General features: G+C 55.7%; 2 protein-coding genes across 5 annotated transcripts in view; both read left to right on the top strand.

The window, feature by feature from the left end:
• The window catches only part of LAMC3 (laminin subunit gamma 3), a gene marked incomplete at its 5' end in the record, with an annotated part of 87,173 nt that extends 83,930 nt beyond the window's left edge, over positions 1-3,243 (top strand). The window contains 1 exon segment of the mRNA XM_017849893.1: positions 1,741-3,243. Within this exon segment, the coding sequence (XP_017705382.1) occupies positions 1,741-1,991 (251 nt within the window).
• Positions 3,244-6,907: 3,664 nt separating this feature from the next.
• The window catches only part of AIF1L (allograft inflammatory factor 1 like), a 24,452-nt gene continuing 7,726 nt past the window's right edge, over positions 6,908-23,633 (top strand). The window contains exons 1-4 of one of the 4 annotated variants that reach the window (XM_017849935.1): positions 6,908-7,089; positions 7,231-7,292; positions 19,466-19,532; positions 22,504-22,545. In XM_017849935.1, coding sequence (XP_017705424.1) covers positions 7,059-7,089; positions 7,231-7,292; positions 19,466-19,532; positions 22,504-22,545 — 202 coding nt within the window. In that variant the 5' untranslated portion in view covers positions 6,908-7,058. Of the gene's footprint in view, positions 7,090-7,230; positions 7,293-13,121; positions 13,425-19,465; positions 19,533-22,503; positions 22,546-23,633 lie in introns of those variants that run through there. The other 3 variants (XM_017849936.1, XM_017849937.1, XM_017849934.1) reach the window with 3 other exon arrangements.

Genomic DNA, 23,633 nt, shown 5'->3' with positions numbered 1-23,633 from the left:
CTGTGTCGGCCTTGTGCTTGGCCTGGGGATGCGGAATGAACAGCACATGCCTGGCCTCTGCTCCAGGAGCCCTAAGCAGCCTGGGCAGGTAGTGTGGGAGCTGTAACCCATTTCTGAATCTCTTCGAAGACCAGGCTGTTTGGATTTTGCTGTGGGCAGTGGGGCCTCTTGAGGTCCTACCAGGTCAGCAGGGCCTTGGCTCCCCTCTGCCTTCTCTTGCACCCTGGCTTGGTGCTCGCAGCTGCTTACCCAGGAGATCCAGGGCCTTGGGGAGCCCTGGGGCCCAGTGGAATCCTGCGGGGTTAGAAGAAACCGCTTGGGGCTGGATGCAGTGGCTCACACCTGCAATCCCAGCACTTTGGGAGGCCAAGGTGGGTGGATCACAGGAGGTTAGGAGTTCAAGACCAGCCTGACCAACATGGTGAAACCATGTCTCTACTAAAAATGGAAAAAGGCCAGGCGCAGTGGCTCACACTTGTAATCCCAGCACTTTGGGAGGCTGAGGCGGGCGGATCACCTGAGGTCAGGAGTTTGAGACTAGCCTGGCCAACATGGTGAAACGCTGTCTCTACTAAAAATACAAAAAATTAGCCGGGAGTGGTGGCAGATGCCTATAATCCCAGATACTTGGGAGACTGAGGCAGGAGAATCGCTTGAACCTGAGGCTACAGTAAGCCGAAATCATGCCACTGTACTCCAGCCTGGACAACAGAGCAAGACTCCGTCTCAATAAATAAATAAATGCATACATGCATACATACATACATACAAAAATTAGCTGGGCGTGGTGGTGTGGGCCTGTAATCCCAGCTACTCGGGAGGCTGAGGCAGGAGAATCACTTGAACCCAGGAGGTGGATGTTGCAGTGAGCTGATGTTGTGCCACTGCACTCCAGCCTGGGTGACAGAGTGAGACTCCATCTCAAAAAAAAAAAAAAAGAAGCCACTTTGGACTTACCTCCCCATTGCCATCACTCTCCCACCTGGCTGAGATCCATCTTTCTGTTAAACATTACACTTAGTGACAAGGTGACAAGGGCCAGATGGGAGAGAGGCAGCCTGCAGATTCTATTCCATCACTATTGCTAGCAGTTCTAATGTGAGCACCTGGCCCCAGGGTTAGGGTTGGGGTTAGGGTTAGGGTTAGGGTCGATGCTTGGGGAGACACAGAGAAGTCCTTAACCCCAGGAAGTAGTGTGAAGACATGCAGGGGCCAGAACCAGGACCCCACTGCCGCCTTCCAGGCCTGCAGTCCCTGATCCAGCTGCCTCACTGCCTTGCTCTGAAGCCAGAGACCCTGTGGTTTACCCCAGTGGCTGCCCACATCCAGGCCCACAGGCAGCATCTGTAAATACGTGTGTCAGTGAATTGAGCCAGCATGTTCGAGCTGGCAAAAATCACAGGGGCCTCTCTCCCACACTGTTTTGTAAATGAGTAAACTAAGACTCAGAGAGGACTCACCTGAGGCCTTCTTTTTTGACAATAATAATAAAACCATCAACAAAAATGACATTTGTCAAGTGCCACCCAGGAGGATGTTCCCGAGTCTGCCTAAGGGCCCGTTGGGATGCATGGTTCCTCACCCACCTCCCAGACCTTCTGGTCCCCGTCTTTCCCTGGTGGATGGTGGGCTGTTGGAATCCTGGGAGGCCTGAGCTGGGGAGAGGCTCAGGGGCTGGGGGGTGCCCTGGGGCCTGCAGGGCTGCCGGCTCACAATGAGGCTGTTTGTGCCCCACGACAGGGTCGCTGGACACCCATCAAGCCCCAGCCCAGGCCCTGAACGAGACTCAGCGGGCACTAGAACGCCTGAGGCTGCAGCTGGCCTCCCCGGGGGCCTTGCAGAGGAAACTCAGGCTGCTGGAGCAGGAATCCGAGCTGCAGGAGCTGCAGATCCAGGGCTTCGAGAGCGACCTCGCCGAGATCCGTGCCGACAAACGGAACCTGGAGGCCATTCTGCACAGCCTGCCTGAGAACTGTGCCAGCTGGCAGTGAGGGCTGCCCAGATCCCCGGCACACATTCCCCCACCTGCTGTTTACATGATCCGGGGTGCGCATACTACCCCACAGGTGTGCCCACACAGGCGTGCCCCGGAGCCGGCTGCTGTGAACTCGCCCCCACGTGAATAGTCACACTCCCTGCCACTTCTGTCTGTGGTTTCTTCCCTGCCAGCAGGACTGAATGTGCGTATCACCCGGGTATCAGTGCACACTCACCCCTGCACATGCATAAACAGGCACACCCCAGTGTCAATAACATACACACGTGAGGGTGCATGTCTGTGTGTATGACCCACATGTGTTCAGGTCCATCCAGTCTACAACTTACAGTCCGCACACATTACAGTCCACAGCTGTTGTGAGAGCCACCTGTGTGCTAGGCACCCTCTGGATGTTGGGCAAGTTGTTACATGAGATGCCCTGGGGTGCTACATCCACTCACTCCAGACAGCAGGGAGGTCTCAGCAGATCTGCAGAGATCAAGGGGGTCAGTAACAGCCGAAGCCCCTAGTCCCAGAGCTGGCTGCCCTGTGTTTCACGGCAGCTCCCTGACCTGTGTTGCTGCATGCACGCCCCACAGCCCAACACAGCCAGAGGACCAACAGGCCAAGAAATGCAAGATCCTGGGAGGGTTCTCAGCAGTGGAATCTGAGACCCTGAGGCCATGGCCAGGCCTGCTAGTCCGGCTAGAGCAAGGCCCACTCCTGGCAGGAGTGTCACTGGCTTCACTGGATGTTTCCCTCTCAGGGTCCTGGGACTGCACCAGACGCCCTGAGGGAAAGGCCCGCCCTGGCCTGTACCCACTTCAGCGTGTGATCTATCCAGAGAGCCAGGCCCAACAGCGCCTAGGTCAGGGGGCTCAGGCTACCAGGAGCACGCCTTTGTGCCCCCAGCAACCCAGTTGACCTTTAATTGACGCTTTCCAAACCAGCCCTGCAGCACCACTTGCCATGCGGGAGGCCACAAGGGTGTGCAAGCCTGGCTGCCATTCCAGTCTGTCCTGCCTGGGAATCGCCCTGTGGCCAGGCCCGCATGCCGGCCTCTGCCCAGGACTCCTCAGCATTTCCTCTTGGCATCCTTCCCTCTCCCAGGCCCTCTTCCAGCAGATGGCAAGGCCTTGGCATTGGGAAGACAGGCACCTCTGCGGGCTCAGCCCCCTCCCATGGCTCCCCTGACAGGGGCAGGGGTAGGGCAGCAGCACAGACCAATTCTGTTTAACGTGGAAATAAAGGACCCTTTTACTGGGCAGGGTGGTGTGCCTCTCACCCTCCCCCACTGGTGGGCAGCCAGGGCCCTGGCTGTGGGTGTGCACATGACACGCCTAGTGGGTGACCAGCGTGTGGACCGGACGCTGGTAGGAAGGTGGCAAAAGCTGAGCTCGTGGCTGGGCCAGTACCTCCCATTAGAGGGTTTTTCTGGGGTGGTGTGATCACAGGTACCTACCACGCAAAGCCTAGGAGCTGGGGCGTTGGAGGGGTGGGGTGCAGAGAGGCCCTCAGCTGACCTCTGGTTCAGGCTGGAGACGAACTCACAGCCAAGTGTCCAAGGATGATGAGGATCAGGGAGGGGCGTCATCCAGGAGTGGGAGGGTGTGGGCTGTGCATTGAAGGGTGGGGAGGCAGAGGGAAAAGCAATCCAGGCAAGAGGGTGGACAATAGTCCGGGGCCTGCAGGGTGGGGGCTCGGCCAACTTGCATCACTCCAGGAACCCAGGTTGAATGGGGTGGGATGTTGGAGCTGCTCAGTCAGGGCTCTTGGCCGCAAGCCCCAAACCTCTCCTGAGGTGATTTCAGCAGAAAAGTGGTGTTGGGAGGGTCGCTTGGAACCCTGGGGTAAAAAAGGCTGCTAGGCGTTGGAGATAGCCTAGGGAGGGGAGCCTGAGGCTTCCAGGATAGGTTGGCTTCCCTCTTTCCCCCTCCCACCTCTCTTCTTGGTCTGTGTCTCTGCTCTCCTGTCCTGTATCTACTTTGTTCTTTTCTCTTTATTTATTTATTTTTTTTGAGACGGAGTCTTGCTGTGTCGCCCAGGCTGGAGTGCAATGGCATGATCTGGGCCCACTGCATCTTCCACCTCCCAGGTTCAAGCAGTTCTCCTGCCTCAGCCTCCCAAGTAGCTGGGACTACAGGCACTTGCCACCATGCCCAGCTAATTTTTGTATTTTTAGTAGAGACAGGGTTTCACCATGTTGGTCAGGCTGGTCTCAAACTCCTGGCCTCAGATGATCCACCTGCACTGACCTCCCAAAGTTCTGGGATTTCAGGCGTGAGCCCCCGTGCCCGGCCCGTTCTTTTCTCTTCACAGAGTGGCTTTCTTTGCTTTTCCTGTGCCCGATAGGAGAAGATACCCACCCCCACCGCCATCCCCTATAATGGCCCCAGGTGTACATGTCATCAGGTCCAGTGCTTGCAAGAGACAAGCTGGTGACTGTGTCCTGATTCCAGCTTCTCTGCTTAGGTGAAGTCCTCCCCATCCCCTGTCCAGGATAATGAGGATCTCTCTGGATCCAAGGCCATATAATGGATGACCAGTGCCACCCACCAATCTAATGGGAGATGGAGTTCAGAGAAGAGGTGTGCTGCTCCACAGAAAACTGTAAAATCCAGGCTACAGTGGGGGATTGACATGATTAAGCTGCGCTAGGAGTGACTTGGTCCATAGATGTCTGGGCAGAGGTGGAGAGGCCGAAGATGGGGGAGCTGCTGCTGCACAGTGAGTTTGGTGATTGGCGTCCAGTGTAAGTGATGTCGAGAAGATGGGATTCTTCCAAGACCTCTGGGATAGGGTCTGATGTCCCCCTCCTGCCTCCCTCCAGTGTCTCAGCCGATGGCACACAGTCGTCCTGTTGCCTGCTCTTGGCATTCAGCCTTTATCCACTCAAGCCATGGGATCCAGCAAAGCTTAGTCCCAGCATCCCTGATGGGTGGAGAACTCGGGCCTGACGTGTTGTGACTCACGCAGTCTAATCATGCCTGGTGCATGTGCTGATCCATTCTCTGGCCTCAGAGGTGGGGCCACTGCCGGGTGGAATGCGGCAGCTGTTGAACATCTGGCTAGCAATGCAGTCCAGCAGCTGAGCAGGAGAAGGTGGGGTGGTCCCTGCCCTGTAGGATGGCTGACTGGGCCAAGCAGCCCGACTGGCCAGGGCAATAGGCTGCTGGAGCCCGGAGAGAGGTGCGTTATAAAGGCTCTGTCCTAAGTCCGCTCCCATCCACCTAGGGTGATAACAGTAAGCTTTTACCCTCTGCTTAAACCATCCAGCAAGTCATCAGAGTTACAAAAGTCCCTGCTTAGTGCGTTCTGGGTTACTTCATTGTGAAGATCAGGGGACTGAAGCTCAGCCAGGTCAAGTGCCTCGCCCAAGGTCGTGCAGCTTGGCCAAATCCAAACCCTTGGTGAACGGACAGAGGAGCGTCACCTAGGAGAGGTGGGCGCTGGTCTTGCTGGGGAGGAGGGGACTGCCCCTAGACTGCTGTCCTGACCTCAACCCCATCCCATTCTGCCTAGTCTCTCAGGGCACTTCCCTCCCCAGGGACAGCCACAGAAAAAAGATGATCTCGGCTGGGAGTGGTGGCTCACGCCTGTAATCTCAGCACTTTGGGAGGCTGAGGCAGGTGGATCACCTTAGGTCAGGAGTTCGAGACCAGCCTGGCCAACATGGTGAAAACCTATCTCTACTAAAAATACAAACATGGCCAGGCGCGGTGGCTCAAGCCTGTAATCCCAGCACTTTGGGAGGCCGAGACAGGCGGATCACGAAGTCAGGAGATCGAGACCATCCTGGCTAACAGGGTGAAACCCCGTCTCTACTAAAAAATACAAAAAACTAGCCGGGCGAGGTGGCGGGCGCCTGTAGTCCCAGCTACTCGGGAGGCTGAGGCAGGAGAATGGCGTAAACCCGGGAGGCGGAGCTTGCAGTGAGCTGATATCCGACCACTGCACTCCAGCCTGGGCGACAGAGCGAGATTCCGTCTCAAAAAAAAAAAAAAATACAAACATTAGCGGGGCGTGGTGGCGTGTGCCTGTAGTCCCAGCTACTTGGGAGGCTGAGGCAGGAGAATCACTTGAACCTGGAGGCGAAGGTTGCAGTGAGCCGACATCAAGCCACTCCACTCCAGCTCCGGGCCACAGAGCAAGACTCTGCCTCAAAAAAAAAAAAAGATCTCAGGGTCCCAACCCTAGGAGTCAGATGGAGGCACCCTCAGTGTGCACGGTGGGGCCATTCCGAGTGCTGTCTGCCCCAGACAGCGCCTGTCTATGCCTGTGGCCCACCACCATTATGAGGAGTGCTCCCTTGACTCTGGCTGTCCTGATTTGGACACTAGACTTCACGGTCACTCTGGCCACAGGTACCCTATCCTGCTCCCTGATCTCCGCTTTTCCTGGAGTCATGGGCTCTCCTGCTGGTGGCCTTGCGCCCCAGCTCCAGCTTCCTGACTTTTCTCTTCTGGAAATGGGAATGCCAAGTCCTATTTCATGGAATGTTGAGAATGAAATGACTGATGTACGGTGCAAAGTGCCTGTGAGTGTCCAAGAAATCGGTTTTATTAACAAGACATGAGTTCATTCCAGTTGATTTGACGGGCCACTGTTGTCACAGCAGCCGCACCGTCCCAAAGGCAGCAGTCATGTTTGAGCGCAGACTCCCCGACGGCACTTGGTCCTCACAACCACCCCATGGAATTCATGCTGAGATCCTCGCATTTCATTTCTGTGGCAGGGACTTGCTGAGGTCCGGGGAGGGGCAGAGAGAAGGGGTGCGGCCGCCCCGCGCTGTGCACTTTCCGCGTCCTCCAGCAGAGGGGTCGGCCGGCGGGCTCCGCGTCCCGCATAATAGCAGCTTTGATGCCCGCGGAGCGGGAGGCGGGAGGGGAGGGGCGAGGCGGGAGGGAGGGAGGGGCCGGCAGCGAAGGGAGGGGTGTGTCGGCCGCCCGAGCCGTCCCTCCGCCCCTCGGTCCCGCGGCCCACACGCAGCCAGCCGGAGCTCGGACCAGGCGCCTGTGCCTCCACCTCGACCCTCGCTGCGTCCGCGAAGCCTGGAGCCGGTGGGAGCCCCGCGCTCGCCATGTCGGGCGCGCTCAGCAACAGGTTCCAAGGTAGGCGCCGCCGTCCCCGGGCCGCCACCTGTGCGCGCCGGGCGGACCGCGGGGTCCACCGCGCGCGGGAAGCGGGCGGGGACGGGGGCGCGTGGCCCGGAGAGGACCCTGCTTCCAAGGCGGCCTCTTTGTCTCCTCCAGGAGGGAAGGCGTTCGGCTTGCTCAAAGCCCGGCAGGAGAGGAGGCTGGCCGAGATCAACCGGGTAAGCCCCGCGCCCAGAGCAGCACGCGAGTCCCGAGCCGCGCGCTGCGTGGGTGCCGCCTCCGTCCGCGAGGCCATGCGGTCCTCCAGATCTACCCTCTTCCTCTCCTTCCCCGGGCTTCCCTCAGGTGCCTCCCTCCGCCCCCAGCCCCTTCGCCTCCAACTCCAGGTAGATCCGCCTCCGCCTCCCGCCTCCGGTCCCGGCGTCTCGGGTTGCAAGTTGTTACTTTTGCAACCGGGGACTGGGGAGGTGGGGCCGGGTCAGGAGCTCGGATGCCAGCCGGCTCGTGGCTCCCCGCAAGCCCGCTTGGGAGCAGCCCAAGGATTTGGCGCGGGAAGCGCCCCAGGCCAGTGATCTCTCTAGCTCAGAACACAGGCTCCGGGTCATTTGCTGGTCTGTCGCCCAGGCTGGCGTGCAGTGGCTCAATCTCAGCTCATTGCAGCCTCCACCTTTGGGATTGAAACGGTCCTCTCTCCTCATCCTCCCGAGTAGCTAGGACTACAGGCCTGTGCCCCCACGCCTGGCCTTAGCTATTGTTGTTATAAAGGATTCAAAAGTACAAATAGAAGACTCATGGGCCTAGGGATCCTGGCAGTTCCCCGTGGTCTCCCGCCTGGCGGCTCCTCCAAGCACACCACTCCTCTTCACTCCAACTTTCAGGAATGGTTGCCTTAAGGGACTCCATGCTTTTCTTGCTAGTCCTGGTGGATTTCTGGGAAGAAATCCTGCCTACTGTTGCCAGGCACCCAGCTCCATAAATTTGCGTAGATTCTGGAAGATAAGAAACGATATCAGGACCAGTCTAGGTTGGCCAAAGCTCAAAGGCAGCACAGCCAGTGGCTTTAAAGTTCTGCAAGACCTGGGCTCTGATCTGGCCTCCACAGTGTGCCAGCTCTGTGGTCCTCAGCAGAGGGCCTCTAATCTCCAAGCAGGGCATTGTGCCGGCTCAGAGAGGGAAGGCCTATGGCCTGCGTGGCCCAGCACCCAGCATTCAGGAAGCTCTCACAGAACTGGTATTATTTCCTGAAGTGGACGTCTTCCAGTTTCCTTCTTAACTGGTGGCAGAGGCATGCCTGCTGAAACAAGGCTCGGCATTCCCCTCGTGGGCTCCTCTGGTCCCCTGGACACCCAGGGTCTAAGCCCAGCTGAGAGTCTGGAAGTGGGCAGCTGGTGAGGTCAGCAGAGCCTGCGAAGGCTGTGGGAGGCGGGTCCGAACCTGCGGCCCGGTTGTGGTATTGCCTCTTGCCAGCAGTGTGCAGCCTTGATTCCCCCTTGGACTGCTTGGATGTAGGCAGCCTGTCGGTTTTCCATCCACTGGCTACAGGACTCCCATTCAGTCCCCAGCTACCAGGCTCTGGGGACCTCACGGTCCCCCTCCAGGTAAGCTCCGGCCGCCTTACCACCGCCCTCACTCTGCTTCCTGGGGGCATCTTGAGCACAGCTGGAAGGTTGCCTGGACATCTGGCTGGGGTGCTTAGGGGTCTAGGGTCCCTGCTGGGCTCCTTCCCAGTTCACTGTGTGCCTGCCCAGACTGGGGCTTGGCTACTCTAGCCCTCTGGACAGAAGCCTGAGACCCTGACCTCATATAGCCCCCTGGGTCACCCGGCCAGGCGGGTTCTGAGCTGGCTGGATCCACCCACAGCCGGCGGGATCCGGAGCCACAGACAGCTGGAGATGGGGGTGAGGTGACCGTGGTTGGACAAGTCAGAAGAGCTGAGAGGGCAGGGCCAACCTCGCCCTTGGGGAGGCGGGTAAAGGGTGGGGGGCGGCTCCAGGGTTGTTTTGGGAAGCTGACTGGCTTGGCTTAGAAAGAGGAGGGACTTACAGCTACCAGGGGCTGATGTGGGCAGCACTGGGACCAGGGAAAGTGAGCAGGAAGGAGCTGTGGTCTAACCATCTCAGGACAGTGTCTAGAGAGGGCAAGCAGCTGACCCAGGACCACATAGAAGCCAGTGACAAAGCTTAGACCCCAGCGTCCTTCCCCTGCTGAGAAGCTGTACTGAGACCCAGCACGTGAGCCCAGCCGCTGTAGGGCTGCTGAGGCCCAGGAACCGGGGCCCTGTAGGAAGGAGGCGCCAGGATCACACGGGAAGCTTCAGCTGCTTCGCCACAGTGGAGCAGGGTGGCCCCACCAGTTTAGTCATGAGGTACCTGCAAGCACTGATCTGTGACTGCCACGTCACCTCTCTGAGCCTCCTTCTCCAAAAAGATAATGGTTGTGATTTTTTTTCAGTGAGACAATCTATGTAAAGCACCCAGGACAGCTGGCTGCGGACCTGATAGTTATCAGGACAGTTTCTTGGTCCGTGGCCTCAAGGTGCAGGGAGTGGAAGATACGCTGCCGTGGCTCATGCTGGTCGTCCAGCCCAGCAGAACCTCATCTTCCCCAGCCTGAAATGGGAGCAGGGATCTCTGCTCTCTCTGGAGTCCCTGCAACCATTAGCCAATGGAAGTGGATGGAAGCTCTTTGCATACTGTAGGGGAGTCGCTCCGTGTGAGAGTGAATTGGTTCACCCATGGCCATGGCTGCAGTGGAGAGACCTCGAGCTAGGTGGATTTTAGGCAGAATTGTGCTGGCAGCTCGGACTGCCTTCCTTGGGGGTGCGGCTTCACTGCCCCACTGGAGTGTGGATTCTGGGGGCCTGGGCTAAGCCCAGGATTCACTGCCAAAGAGTCCCTGCTTCTGTGCCAGGCAGCTTGGACACCGCCATGGCTGCTGCCTGGGGCACAGCCCAGCTTGGCTGGCAGATCTAGGGGCTTCTCTGGGCCAATACCTAGTTCTCTTTGGGGCCTTTCTCCTCCCTTGGTGTAGGCCAGCTTCCAGAGGGGCAGGGTAGGTCGGCCTTAGCCTTTTTTTTTTTTTTCAGGGTCTCACTCTGTTACCCAGGCTGGAGTGCAGTGGCGTGATCTCGGTTCACTGTAACTTCCGCCTCCCGGGTCAAGTGATTCTCCTGCCTCAGCCTTCCGAGTAGCTGGGACTACAGGCGCTTGCCGCCACGCCCAGCTTATTTTTGTATTTTTAGTAGAGACAGGGTTTCACCATGTTGGTCAGACTGGTCTCGAACTCCTGACCTCAGGTGATCCGCCTGCCTCGGCCTCCCAAAGTACTGGGATTACAGGCGTGAGTCACCACGCCCTGCCCAACTTTAACTTTTTGTTGTTGTTAACAGAGACAGGGTCTCACTCTGTTGCCCAGGCTGGGGTGCAGTGGCCCAATCTTGGCTCATTGCAACCTCCATCTCTCCCCAGCTCAAGCAATCCTCCCATCTCATCCTCCCAAGTAGCTGGGACTACAGGCATGTGCCCCGATACCCTGCCTTAGCTATTGTTATTATAAGGGATTCAAGAGTGAAAATAGAAGACTCTAATGGGCCTAGAGATGCTGGTAGAGGAAGCTGTATGAAAGTGCGCCTCGTTTTGGTTTCATTTTAGTTTTTGCTGTTGTTTTCGGAACACTTGGCATGTACCCGTCTTGTGCCAGATGCACTGGGGGCATTATCTTGCGAATGCCCACTCTAACCCAGGGAGTATTGTGGTTCCCATTTTCGAGAAAACGAGACTCAGAGAGGCTGGGTGAATTGCCTGGGTTTAAACAGCCTCGACTTGAACCCAGCCTATTTTCTCAATTGCTCAGCTTGGCTGGGCCTCCTGCTGGGTGCCCGCCCCCAGCTCCATGCGCTATGTGTTTGTGTGTGCACGCACGTGTGTACATAGCAGCACTACCAGAGTGGGCAGAACTGGCCAGCACCTCCTACTCCCCCTACATAGCTGGCATTCCCCAAGCCCTGATGGCATGGTTGGTGACCCCAGGCCAGCCAGGCATGGCCTTATATGGCAACGGGAGAGATTTTCTCCAGCTTCCCACAGGGACAGAGAGAAGCAGTGGGGCTGGGGGGGCTGCCCCTCAGGGTGGCTGTGCCCTGGGACTTAGCAGGAGGCGCTCAGGGGACAGCGAGCACTGCCACATGAGCTGACTAGCAAGCGAGGTGTTTTTTTGTTTGTTTGTTTGTTTGTTTGTTTGAGATGGAGTCTCGCTCTGTCATCCAGGCTGGGATGCAGTGGCGTGATCTCGGCTCACTGCAACCTCTACTTCCCGAGTTTAAGCGATTCTCCTGCCTCAGCCTCCCAAGTAGCTGGAACTATAGGCGCGCACCACCATGCCCGGCTAATTTTTGTATTTTTAGTAGAGACGGGGTTTCACCATATTGGTCAGGCTGGTCTCAAACTCCTGACCTTGTGATCTGCCCTCCTCGGCCTCCCAAAGTGCTGGGATTGCAGGCGTGAGCCACTGCATCCGGCCAGCAGGGGAGATCTTCAACACAGTAACGAGCTGTGGCTGTGCTCCGCGCCCACAGATTGACATTCATCATCTTGCTGACCCCGCAACAGGGCACCCCTGCAAGTAGATGCACAGTGAGAATCTGCAGACAGCCCCATGGGATGAGGATTATTATCATGACTCCTATGTTTTGTTTTGTTTATTTGTTTTGGGACAGGGTCTCACTGGGTTGCCCAGGCTGAAGTACAGTGGTATGATCTCAGCTTACTGCAGTCTTGACCTCCTGGGCTTAGGTGATCCTTGCACCTCAGCCTCCTGAGTAGCTGGGACTACAGGCATGCACCAACATGCCAAGCTAATTTTGTGTGTGTGTGGGTGTGTGTGTGTGTGTGTGTAGACAAGGTTTCACCATGTTGCCCAGGCTGGTCTCGAACTCCTGAGCTTAAGCAATCTGCCCACCTTGGCCTCCCAGAGTGCTGAGATGACAGGCATGCATCACTGTGTCCAGCCATGACTCCCATTCTGGAGATGAGGAAACAGAGGCTCGGCTGGATGAAGTCACCTGCAAGGTCACCTAGCCAGGAAGTGGCAGATCTGGGATTCAAACCCAGTCACCCTGGCCTCTGTCATCAGGTGGCTGCAGCCTAGCTATGGACACAGGCCTCTCTTGCTTATGTCAATAAGGCTCTCTGGCTACTGTCCCAATGGTCTAGCACTCCTGGGTTGAATGAAAGGCACTCAGCATTCCCTGTCACGTTTAGGTACCTGATGGTTTTTTGTTTTGTTTTGTTTTTTGTTTTGAGTCGGAGTCTCACTCTGTTGCCCAGGCTGGAGTGCAGTGGCATCATCTCGGCTCACTGCAACCTCGACCACCCGAGTTCAAGCGATTCTCCTGCCTCAGCCTCCCAAGTAGCTGGGATTACAGGTGCCCACCACCACCACTCCCAGCTAGTTTTTGTATTTTTAGTAGAGACAGGGTTTCACCATGTTGGCCAGGCTGGTCTCGAACTCCTGACCTCAAGTGATCCACCCACCTTGGCCTCCCAAAGTGCTGGGATTGCAGGCATGAGCCACTGCGCCTGGCCCCTGATGGTTTTTTCAGAAGCCATATGTCATCTGCATTGGGAAGGCAGGGCAGGCTGGGTATCTCTGCCCGGGGGTGTATATATACCCTGCCCCTCCCCCAGCAATGGGGGGTCTCTGAGACCTGACCCAGGCAAGTACACAGGTGTGTCTTTTTTCCTGTGTACCCGGCAGTGCCACTCTGTCCCTGCCCAGGTGAATGTACCCAGCTGGCATTGCTGGGCACACATGTCTCTTGCTCTTCCTTAATATATTATAAGGGAGATGGTGATAAGTGGCCACATGAGCCTCTGAGGATTCAGTGTCCCCTGCAGGTCCAACCAGTTATGACCTTGGTGTGGCCGTGTCACAGGAAGCTAGAGATGGAATTTCTGCAGGGTGTGCTTTATTGTGTAGCTGCTTGGGTGTTTTTCTTTAGCTGCCCCATCTGTTGGCAAGGATGCGGCATCTGAATGAGGCCCAGGGCTGCAGTGGGGAATGTGAACCTGCTGTCCTTGTGGGTGCACATTACAGGCTCCTGCTACTTGCCAGGTGCCAGCACCACTTGTGGCCTGGCCCTGGCCCTTTAAGAGCCTGTGGGCTGCGTCAGAGGCCCCACGCCCCGGCATGGTGCTTCCTGTCCTTGGAGTTTTTGTCCAAGGGCTGAGACACCAGCCCCTTGGATGGCCTCCAAGATGGTGATATCCGCCCACCCCAAAATTCTGCTGCGGCTGATACAGAAAGACAAACCTGGAGGGCCAGGAGCAAGGGTTCGCCAGAAGGTGCTAGAGGTACCAGCCCAGAAAGAGAGTTAAGTCGGCGAGGAGCAGGCGGGCGGGAGGGCTTCTGAGGCCAGGCACAGCAGGGGCTGCCAGCTTCAGATGGGTTTGGAAACCATCCCTCCTGGGCGTAGCACTTGGGGGCCTCGCTGGGGGCAGGGATGGGCTTGGGGGACTCTGGCGAGCATCAGAGGCTGTAGGTGACCAGGAAAGGCAGCAGTTAACAGATGCCATCCGGGACGGAGATGAGAGGATTCAGGCAGGTGGATGGCCCATCACTGCCAGGTCAGCCAGGCGCTGAGGACAAAGCAAAACTTGGCCTTGAGGGATGGCCAGTGGGCCAAGGCTCACCGGGAGGACTTCAGGGGATCACGAAGGATCACAGAATGGTCGGTGGGCGGTGTTTTCCCTGCCCTTCCCCCTCACACACCTGCCTGTCGATGTGGCTTGAGTTTGGATGATCCTAAGACATAATAATAATTTTGAACACTTAGCAAGTGCATAGGAGCCAGGCTCCTTCTGTGTAATTAGCTCGTTTAATCCTTACCGCAGGCCAGGCGCGAAGGCAGGAGGATAGCTTGAGTGTGTGAGGTCGAGGCTGCAGTGACCCTGCAGATCGTGCCACTGCACTTTAGGCTTGGAAACGGAGCAAGACCCTGACTCAAACAAACAAACAAAATTCGTTACAGCAACTCGGTGAGGAGGTTCTACATATCATTATGATCCCATTTGGTAGATAAGCCCACTTTATAGATGAAGAGACTGAGGCCTAGAGTGGCAAAGCAAGTTGCCCTGCCCAGAGCCACAGAGCTAGTAAGTGCTACAGCTGGAATTGCAACCCTGGCAAGCTGTCCACTGTGTCCTGCACACCCTGTGCTCAGAGAGATGATGTGATGCTTTCAACTGTTGTGACCTCCAGCAGGGCCTGTCCCTTCTGGTACCTCGGTTTCCCCAGCTATTGAACAAGGAGGGCAAGCCGAATGCTGTGAGGAGTCCCTTCTGGTTCTGTGGCTGGGTGGATATTTTAACAGCTCTGCCACCTCCCAGGCCCCACCCTTGGACACTCTGGTCCCCGGGGACTGAGAAGTCGGCTCAGCTGCCTGTGTGTCAATCCTAGCTCCTGCCTGCTTACATTTCCTGGCCCTTTGCTAGGGACTGATCAGGCCACTGTGGCCTCCAGGCCTGCCCCTCTGCATGTCAATAGCCACTTTCAGGGCCCAGAGGCCCCCTGTGCCTCTCACACCGGCTCTCCCACCCCAGCACTTTCTGCAGCCAGGAAAACTTGTCTTTGGGGACAGTGGGTTAGATTGTGTGAGGAGGATAGGGGATAGAATAAACCGCCTACCCCCCCCCCCCCGCCCCCATCTCCCTGGAGGGCTATAGAGTGGTTCCCTGGCCTCCGGAATAACCTCTTGCGGTAGCCGAAGAGGAAAGGTAACTCCCAGTATTGACTTTCTTTCCCAGAAACCTGCAGCCAGGCTACCTTCTTGTTTGGGGCAGGCTTAGACCTTGAATTGCTAAAACTTGGCAATCCTGAGCAAGTTGAGCAACCTCTCTGAGCCTCAGTTGTCCCATCTGTCAAATGGGGATACCTGGAGAGAGGAGAGAGAAATCATAACTGGCCTGCTACCCAGGGAGGGGGTCTCCTTCCTAATCTGTTAAATAGTCTATGAGAGTCTATGGTGGTTATAAGCTAATTGTATGGGCATAAGTGTTAGAAAAAAAAAACCAAATAGCTAACATTTATTTAATATTTGCTGGCTGGGTGCGGTGGCTCATGCCTGTAATCCCAGCACTTTGGGATGCTGAGGTGGGTGGACTGCTTGGGCCCAGGAGGTGGAGGTTGCAGTGAGCTGTGATTGTGCCACTGCACTCCAGCCTGGCGACAGAGTGCGACTCCGTCGCAAAAAACAAAAACAAAGCAAAAAAAAAAGAGAAGGTGACATTGAGCAAAGGCTTGAAGGAGGTGAGGGAGAGAACCACGCAGATCTGTGGGCTCCTTGAAGGAGGTGAGGGAGAGAACCACGCAGATCTGTGGGCTCCAGGAAGGAGGCACAGCTAGTGCAGGGTGCAGCCCAGTGCAGTCTTCCCATTCATGCTGTGCACGTGGCCTTGCTCTTCATCCCTGCCTGGTTGGTCTGTGTCTGACTGTGTGTAGTTTGTCTCTAAGGCCAGGGACCATGTCCTTGACTTGAACCCGTCCACCTACAGAGGGGCCCAAGTAAAACTGGATCTCTAGGGCTGGTCGGTCCAGGCTGAGGCAGGATTTCTGGTCAACCAGAGCCCAGGAACTGGGACAGGCCCTCCAAATCTCTCCCCAGAGGTTCCCAGATGTTGGTGCTCTTGTGCCTCCCCAGGAAGTTTCTCTAGTTCTTGGTAAAGTGAAGGGAATGCACTGTCACTGTGGTGAGTTGGACCTAGGCTAAATGGATTCCATTTAAACATTCAGAGATGGAGAACTTCCTACTTTTATGAAACGTTCTTTTCTGAACTCATGGCAACAGTCAATGGACATTGTGTAAAAAGTCTTTACTTGGCAAAATAAAAACTTGGCACGCCTATGTTAGTGCGCCCCTCCTTTAAAAATGTTTCTTGTCTGCATGACCCCAAAGCCTGGGAATCACTGATCTAATATGTCCTTCCACTGGACAGATACGGGATCTGGGACCCTGGGAGGTGCCTGGTTTGCTCACGGTCACAGACAAAAGTTAATTGTCCTCCTTTTGGGCAGAGGATGGGGTGAGGGAGCAGTGCTGAAGAGCTACGAGAGGGAGCCAAGAGGAAAGGAAGTCCGCGACAGAGCCAACTAGGAGGAGGGCAGCCTCAAGAAGGATCCAGCATCAGCTAAGTGGAGGCAGGGCTGCAGCCAGTGCATGGCAGTGAGACCTGAAGTGAGGTTGTGGCCAAGCCAGCAAGACCCCATAGGCCCTGGGACTGCCCTCTGCCCAGGTGCAGGAGGACACAGGTCCTGGAGTCAGGTAGACCCAGGTTCGAAACCAACCTTCCCTAGCTGTCCATGAACCTTTTTTTTTTTTTTTTTTTTTGAGATGGAGTCTGGCCCAGGCTGGAGTGCAGTGGCACAATCTTGGCTCCCTGCAACCTACACTTCCCAGGTTCAAGTGATTCTCTTGCCTCAGCCTCCCAAGTAGCTGGGATTACAGGCGTGCACCACCACGCCCAGCCAATTTTTGTACTTGTAGTAGAGATAGGGTTTCACCGTGTTGGCCAGGCTGGTCTCAAACTCCTGACCTCAAGTGATTCGCCCACCTCGGTCTCCCAAAGTGTTGGGATTACAGGTGTGAGTCACCGCGCCCGGCCTGTCTATGGACTTTAGACGTGGTATTTAACCTCTCTAGTCCTGATGTTTTAACTTGTAAAATGGGAATAATAGTGGCTGTGAGGATTTAGTGAGATAGTGTCTGCCACAGCCAATGTTTTACCAAAAGCTGGAGAACAGCCAGACCCCTCTCCCAACCCAGTGAGGGAAGCCCTGTTTTCAGGTATGTTTCTCCTGTGGTCAAGGGGTGCTGAGTTAATGTGGAGAAATTTAAGCCATAGAAGAGGCCATGTTCTGCTTCATACTCATAATCTTATCTGTTGCTCATTGAGAGCTGACCTGTGAGCCCAGTGCCCAAGGAGTGGGTACTATTGGGCCTATTTCATAGCTAGTAAAAAGGGAGACTGAGATCCAAACCCAGATTGCTTTATAGTCAGTCAGTTCTTGTCATCCTCTATTCTACTTGAAGCCTCTTAGGGGTTTGCAACAATAGACTAGGAAGGTGGTGAGTTCTCTGTCCTAAGAGATATGTGAGAACAGACTTGGCCATCATGTAGTAGGAAATAGATCACGTGATTAATGTGGGTGACATTGCGCATCATTTGAAACACCAGCTTTCTGTAATTTCAGGTTAAGGACCTTATCATATTCACCATGGTCTCCTCTGCTCACTTGATGCCTAGCACAGTGCAGTATGCACTGTGTCCCCCAAGAATGTTGAATGAGTGAATGAATGAGTGAATGAATGGATGGAGGAGCAATGTCCATGTCTGGTCAGCTCAGTGATGAAGAATGGAATGTCCACTGGCCAGGTGCAGTGGCTCAAGCCTGTAATCCCAGCACTTTGGGAGGCCGAGGTGGGCAGATCACTTGAGTCCAGGAGTTTGGGACGAGGCTGGGCAACATAGTGAAACTCTGTCTCTGCAAAAAAATACAAAATAAGCCAGGCGTAGTGGCAGGCATCTGTAGTCCCAGCTACTCAGGAGGCTGAGGTGGGAGGATCACTTGAGCTCGGGAGGCGGAGGTTGCAGTGAGCTGAGATCTTATCACTGCATTCCAGCCTGGATGACAGAGCAAGACCCTGTTTCAAAATAATAATCATAATAGCTCCCTCTTGGGACTCCTAGGAGCCATGAAGAGATCACATAGGTAAGGGCTTCACCCTGGAGGTTAGTGTTAGTGTCCAGTCCTCCCCACCCAGCCCATCTGGTTCGGAAAGGACTCATTTGAGTCTCTCCAAGCATCTGAAGGGAAGGCAGGCCAGAGATCAAAACCCCCATTTTACGGACAAGGAAACAGGTGAGAGGTAAATGTACAGTCATTTTCCCGTTAGAGCAGAGATGATGAATAAACACACTCACTGGATTTCTTTTTTCTTTGTTTTTTTTTTTTTTTTAGACGGAGTCTCCCTCTGTCACCCAAACTAGAGTACAGTGGCGTGATCTCAGCTCACTGCAACCTCCACCTCCCAGGTTTAAGCTATTCTCCTGCCTCAGCCTCCCAAGTAGCTGGGATTACAGGCGCCCACCACCACGCCCAGCTAATTTTTGTATTTTTGTAGAAATGGGGTTTCACTATGTTGGCCAGGCTGGTCTCAAGTTCCTGACCTCAGGTGATCAGCACACCTCGGCCTCCAAAAATGCTGGGATTACAGGCATGAACCGCCTGGCCTGGCCTCACTGGATTTCTATACAAACTCAAGAAGCAGTCAGGATCATGATTCTCATTTGGTAGATAAGGCAATAGAAGTGCAGGGAGGGCCGGGCGCGGTTGTTCACGCCTGTAATCCCAGCACTTTGGGAGTCTGAGGCGGGTGGATCAGCTGAGGTCAGGAGTTCGAGACCAGCCTGGCCAACATGGTGAAACCCCGTCTCTACTAAAAATACTGGGCATTGTGGCGCATGCCTGTCATCCCAGCTACTGGGGAGGCTGAGGCAGGAAAATCACTTGAGCCCAGGAGGTGGAGGTTGCAGTGAGCCGAGATTGCGCCATTGCACTCCAGCCTGGGGGCAAGAGCAAGACTTCTTCTCAAAAAAAAAAAAAGTGGCCGGGCGCGGTGGCTCAAGCCTGTAATCCCAGCACTTTGGGAGGCCGAGACGGGCGGATCACGAGGTCAGGAGATCGAGACCATCCTGGCTAACGCAGTGAAACCCCGTCTCTACTAAAATACGAGGAAAACTAGCCGGGTGTGGTGGCGGGCACCTGTAGTCCTAGCTACACGGGAGGCTTGAGGCAGCGAGAATGGCGTAGAAACCGGGAGCGGAAGGGGCTGGCAGTGGAGGCTGAGATCCGGCCACTTGGCCACTCCAGCCCTGGGGCGACAGAGCGAACTCCGGTCTCAAAAAAAAAAAAAAAAAAAAAAAAAAAAGAGTGCAGGGAGGAATGAATGAGCTCAGGATCACATTCCTAAGAAGTTAATGATGGAACCAGGGGCTTGTCTTTGGAGCTCACAGCTTCACGGATCTGAATCTGGGGTGTCCTTGGGAAAGGGGCATGGGTCCCAGCATTGGCAATGTAGCCGCTGGCTGGAGGGCTTAGTCACCCAGAGCGAACCCTGTGGGGCCTCTCCAGGCTGCTGGGCAAACCTCCTGTCCACAGGGCGGACGGTGCAGATCTGCCTCCAAGGGGTGACAGGAAGCCGGGGTGACCATGGGACAAACTGGGCCTGGTTGCACCTGGCTACCCGACTGGAGGGAAGGCACCTGGACAGTGGGCCCACATGTGGGTGACTTCTGTCCCCCACCCCTTGTTCAGCACTGTCCTCTCACCTCTGTAGGAGTTTCTCTGTGACCAGAAGTACAGCGATGAAGAGAACCTTCCAGAAAAGCTCACAGCCTTCAAAGGTAAGCTGGGGCTGGCTGCCCTGCATTCGTTCCTAGGGGAGGTGGGCTGGCCCCTCGCCCTTGCACACAGGACCCCTTAGCCCCACAGGACTAGCCTATGGCCCTGTTTCATCCAGAATGCCCTTCTTCCTGGCAGGCTTGGAGACAGGGACCCCCTGAGAGGTGAGGGGAGGCCCCTCCACCTTCCTCTCTGCCCCTGTGGGCCCCGTCACCCCTCGCCTGCAGCCCGGTCTTGGCCCTGCTCCTCTCTCTCCCCTCCCTGCCCACGGGGCTCAGGCTGGTTCCCGTCCGCCGCTGCCCAGGCCCCATCACTCCCCGGCCCCGCACACAATCAGCTCTTTGTGAGCAAGCCTTGCCTCTCCCCCTCCCCAGCAGAGCGTCTCAGGAGCCCCCGTGGAGAATGGACGTTTGTGTCGCAGCAGTGGGGCAGGGGGGCAGAGTTTCTGCCCATTGAAACCCGGCAGCACGGGATGAAAAGAAAGCAGGGCCTGGGAGCCGGTGCAGGGAGAGGGGCAGCATAAAGGTCCCTCTGTTTGGGGCCCTGGCGTTTGGTTTCCAGCCAGCACCTCAAAAGGAGAGGAGCCGGGCACATAGGGGGTGGCACAGACCCACCTTCCCTGCCAGGGGAGGCACTTAGGCACAGGAGCCCTGGGCTGTCGTGGAAAATATCCTGGAGGTTGCATTCCCCTCCAAAGTGTTTGCAGTGTGAGCATCCTCCCGGCTCCGGGGCAAAGAACTTGGTCAAGTGCTCCTCAAATCGCTTCCAGTTGTCCTTAGGCTAGGCGTCTAGGGCTCATCATATTAATAACAGCTGGCATTTGTTGGATGTCGGCCTGTGTGAAGCACTTCTCATGCGGCGTGGCGAGCCCCCCGACATCACCCCAATCAACTTGGAGGGAGATGGTTCGCTTGTTAATGTACAGATGGAGAAACTTGGGCTCAGAGGGCGGGGTTGTTGGCATGGGAACACACAGCTCGCCTAGGGCAGAGTTGGGACTTGAACTCAGGTCGGTCTGGCTCTAAAGCCCCTGCCCTTAACCGTTATGCCATGATGCTTTTTACATTAAGAAGAGAAAAGGGAAATAGTAAAAGACACTCCTGACCCCACCCCGTCCCAGCCACCTGTAGCAGAGCTGTGAAAAGAGAGCAGTCTAGTCCCTTCTCTGCATACCAGTGTGGCCACCCCCAGGGGTGGCTCTGGGAGGAGGGAGGGATCTCAGGGCTCTGGCGTCCTTTCTACTTGTCTTCACTGGGATGTTGGGCCAGACAGGAAGTTACATCATTCACTCATTTGCTCTCCAAATGAGCACCTGTACATGTGCCAGGACCATTCCAGGCTGGGGGCACCATGGTGAATGTACAAGGCAGCCCGCACCCCGGGAGCCTGTGTTCTAGCCAGGGGGCGGTGTGAGAGAGGTGGTGGGAGGCTAAACAGAGAGCTGGGAAATACAAGGTGGGCAGATTGTGGTAGGTGCTTTGGTGAGAAATGAGTGAGGGAGGACAGGAGTGCTAAGAGGTGGGGAGGGAGTACAATTTAGAAAGGGTGGGGAGGCCAAGCACGCTGGCTCACACCTGTAATCCCAGCACTTTGGGAGGCTGAGGTGGGTGGATCACCTGAGGTCAGGGGTCCAAGACCAGCCTGGCCAGCACGGTGAAACCATATCTCTATTAAAAATACAAAAATTAAAAAAAAAAATACAAAAATTAACTGTGTGTGGTGGTGGGTGCCTGTAATCCCAGCTACTCGGGAGGCTGAAGCAGGAGGATTGCTTGAACCCGAGAGGCGGAGGTTGCAGTGAGCTGAGATTGAGCCACTGCCCTCCAGCCTTGGTGACAGAGTGAGACTCCATCTCAAAAAAAAAAAAAAAAAAGGGCATAATGGTTAAGAACAGAATGGTTAAGAACAGGGGCTTTAGAGCCAGACTAACATGGGTTCAAGTCCCAACTCTGCTCTAGGTGAGCTGTGTAGCTGTGTATCCCCCCTGAGATCATGCCACTGCACTTCACCTTGGGTGAGGAAATGAGACGGAGCAAGACTCCTTCTCAAAAATAAATAAATAAAAAAATAAAGAAAGAAGAAAAAGAAAGGGTGGGGAGCCCTGAAGCCATGAGGGAGGGTGGTGAGAATACTTGGGAGAACATTCCAGGCAGAGGGATAGCGGGCTGGAGCAGGCAGGGAGTGGGTGGGGGCAGCACAGCCTGCGGAGGAGCCTCTGCTTTCTCGGTTGGCTGATTGTGAGGCAGGATGGACCGTGAGGGCCCCACTCTGCCGGGGCCGGGGTGACCCGCAGAGGCCCCACGCTCGTTTGGCGCACTGCCCCCGTCAGAACATACCAAGCCCACTGCTCCGCGCATCCTCCCTCACTGCCGGAAGTTTTCCTGGACTCCTTGATCAGGGAAGCATAACTCAGTCTGTGCATGAGGTTTGGGGTGATGGTCTCTGTACCCCAGGAAACCATATGTCTACTTTGTGGGCTAGGGCAGGCCTTTCTTCTGGTTTCAGAAGCACAGGACCCCTGAATCACTGGTTCCCGCACCTGGTTGCCCATCAGAACTGCCTGGGACACTGAAAAGCACACCCATGCCTGCCCTCACCCTGTCCTTCCACACCCATGAGCCAGAATCCCGGCAGGGAATCAGATCTAGTCACTTTGCTACTAACTCAGATGTAGCTGGTCCACGCTACTGGGGACCTGGGAGGAAGTAGCTGCCCTCCTGGTAAGAGGGTCAGAGTGGCTCCCAGCCATCTTTCCCTTGTGGCACCTCTAGGAGAGTGGTCCAGGCAGGATGAGCTCTTTCTCCAGAGGCCATGGCTCAGCAGATGGGGAACTCAGGTCAAGACCCTTGGTAGGGTGCGGGAGGTGGTTTGGACTCCTGAGGACACGGTCATTTGCCCACAAGGGAGCTACTGGGTCCCCGCAGGGAGATGCTGCTTCCAAACTAATGCTAGTTTTTGCTCTGTGATTTCCAGAGAAGTACATGGAGTTTGACCTGAATAATGAAGGCGAGATTGGTGAGTGAGGCCTTGAGTGTGTTTAGGGAGGAGGGCGTTAGGTGGGTAGAGGGCTTGAGGGACCCTCTATGCGGGTAAGAGGCACGGGGCAGTCCGGAAGGCTGGTGAATATGCTGCAGCTGAGCCAGCCCCAGCCCCTTGCCTTCTGCCCTGTTGCCGCCGCCCTCAGACTCCTGCAGACCCTTTCATCCCCTACTGCTTCCCTCCCCACCCACACCTCAGCCTCCCACCCCAGGTGCTGTGGGGACTCAGGACAGAGGGTGCCACACCTGCCCAGGCCTGGAGACACTCAGGGTGGACAGGCCCTGGGCCCCCTGGCTGGCCTTTCGGTGGCCCCGAAGTCTGTCCTTCCATTGTATGTCATTCGGCAGTTGGCAAGGTGCTTTTATACACGTTGATTCTCTCCTTATTGCATCCTGCTGTGCAGGTACTGGCACTTACGTTCTGGTAGGAGACCATACCTGGCCCTTACCAGCAAAGAAGTGGTTAAGGCTGGTTTAATTATCCCCATTTTACAGATGAGGAAAGCAAGACTCGGGTGAAATGGGCCAGACACGGTGGCTCACGCCTGTGATCCCAGCACTTTGGGAGGCCGAGGCATGGGGATCGCCTGAGGTCAGGAGTTCGAGACCAGCCTGGCCAATGTGATGAAACCCCATTTCTACTACAAATACAGAAATAATCTGGGCGTGGTGGCGGGTGCCTGTAATCCCAGCTACTCGGGAGGCTGAGGCAGGAGAATTGCTTGAACCCAGGAGGTAGAGGTTGCAATGAGCCAAGATCGTGCCACTGCACTCCAGCCTGGGTGACAGAGTGAGACTCCATCTCAAAAAAAAAAAAAGGGGTGAAATGACTTGCTTGCGTGGGACACTGGCAGTGAACCAGGGCCCAGCCTTTGGTTTCTGAACAGTTTCCCCCTTTTCCATTTCACCCTGCACCTCGGATTGATGCTGCCACTGGCATTTCTATTCCTCTTCCTCTGTCCTCTCTCTTTCCTTCTCCCTTTGGAATATGTTGATCTTTTTTTTTTTCTTTAGAAAGAAAATTTGGCTGGGCACGGTGACTCGTGCCTATAATCCCAGCACTTT

This window comes from Rhinopithecus bieti, unplaced genomic scaffold (assembly GCF_001698545.2).
Source record: "Rhinopithecus bieti isolate Rb0 unplaced genomic scaffold, ASM169854v2 scaffold_31823, whole genome shotgun sequence".
NCBI lineage: Eukaryota > Metazoa > Chordata > Mammalia > Primates > Cercopithecidae > Rhinopithecus > Rhinopithecus bieti.
Note: the sequence above shows the minus strand (reverse complement) of the source record. Positions and strands in the feature narration are given on the sequence as shown.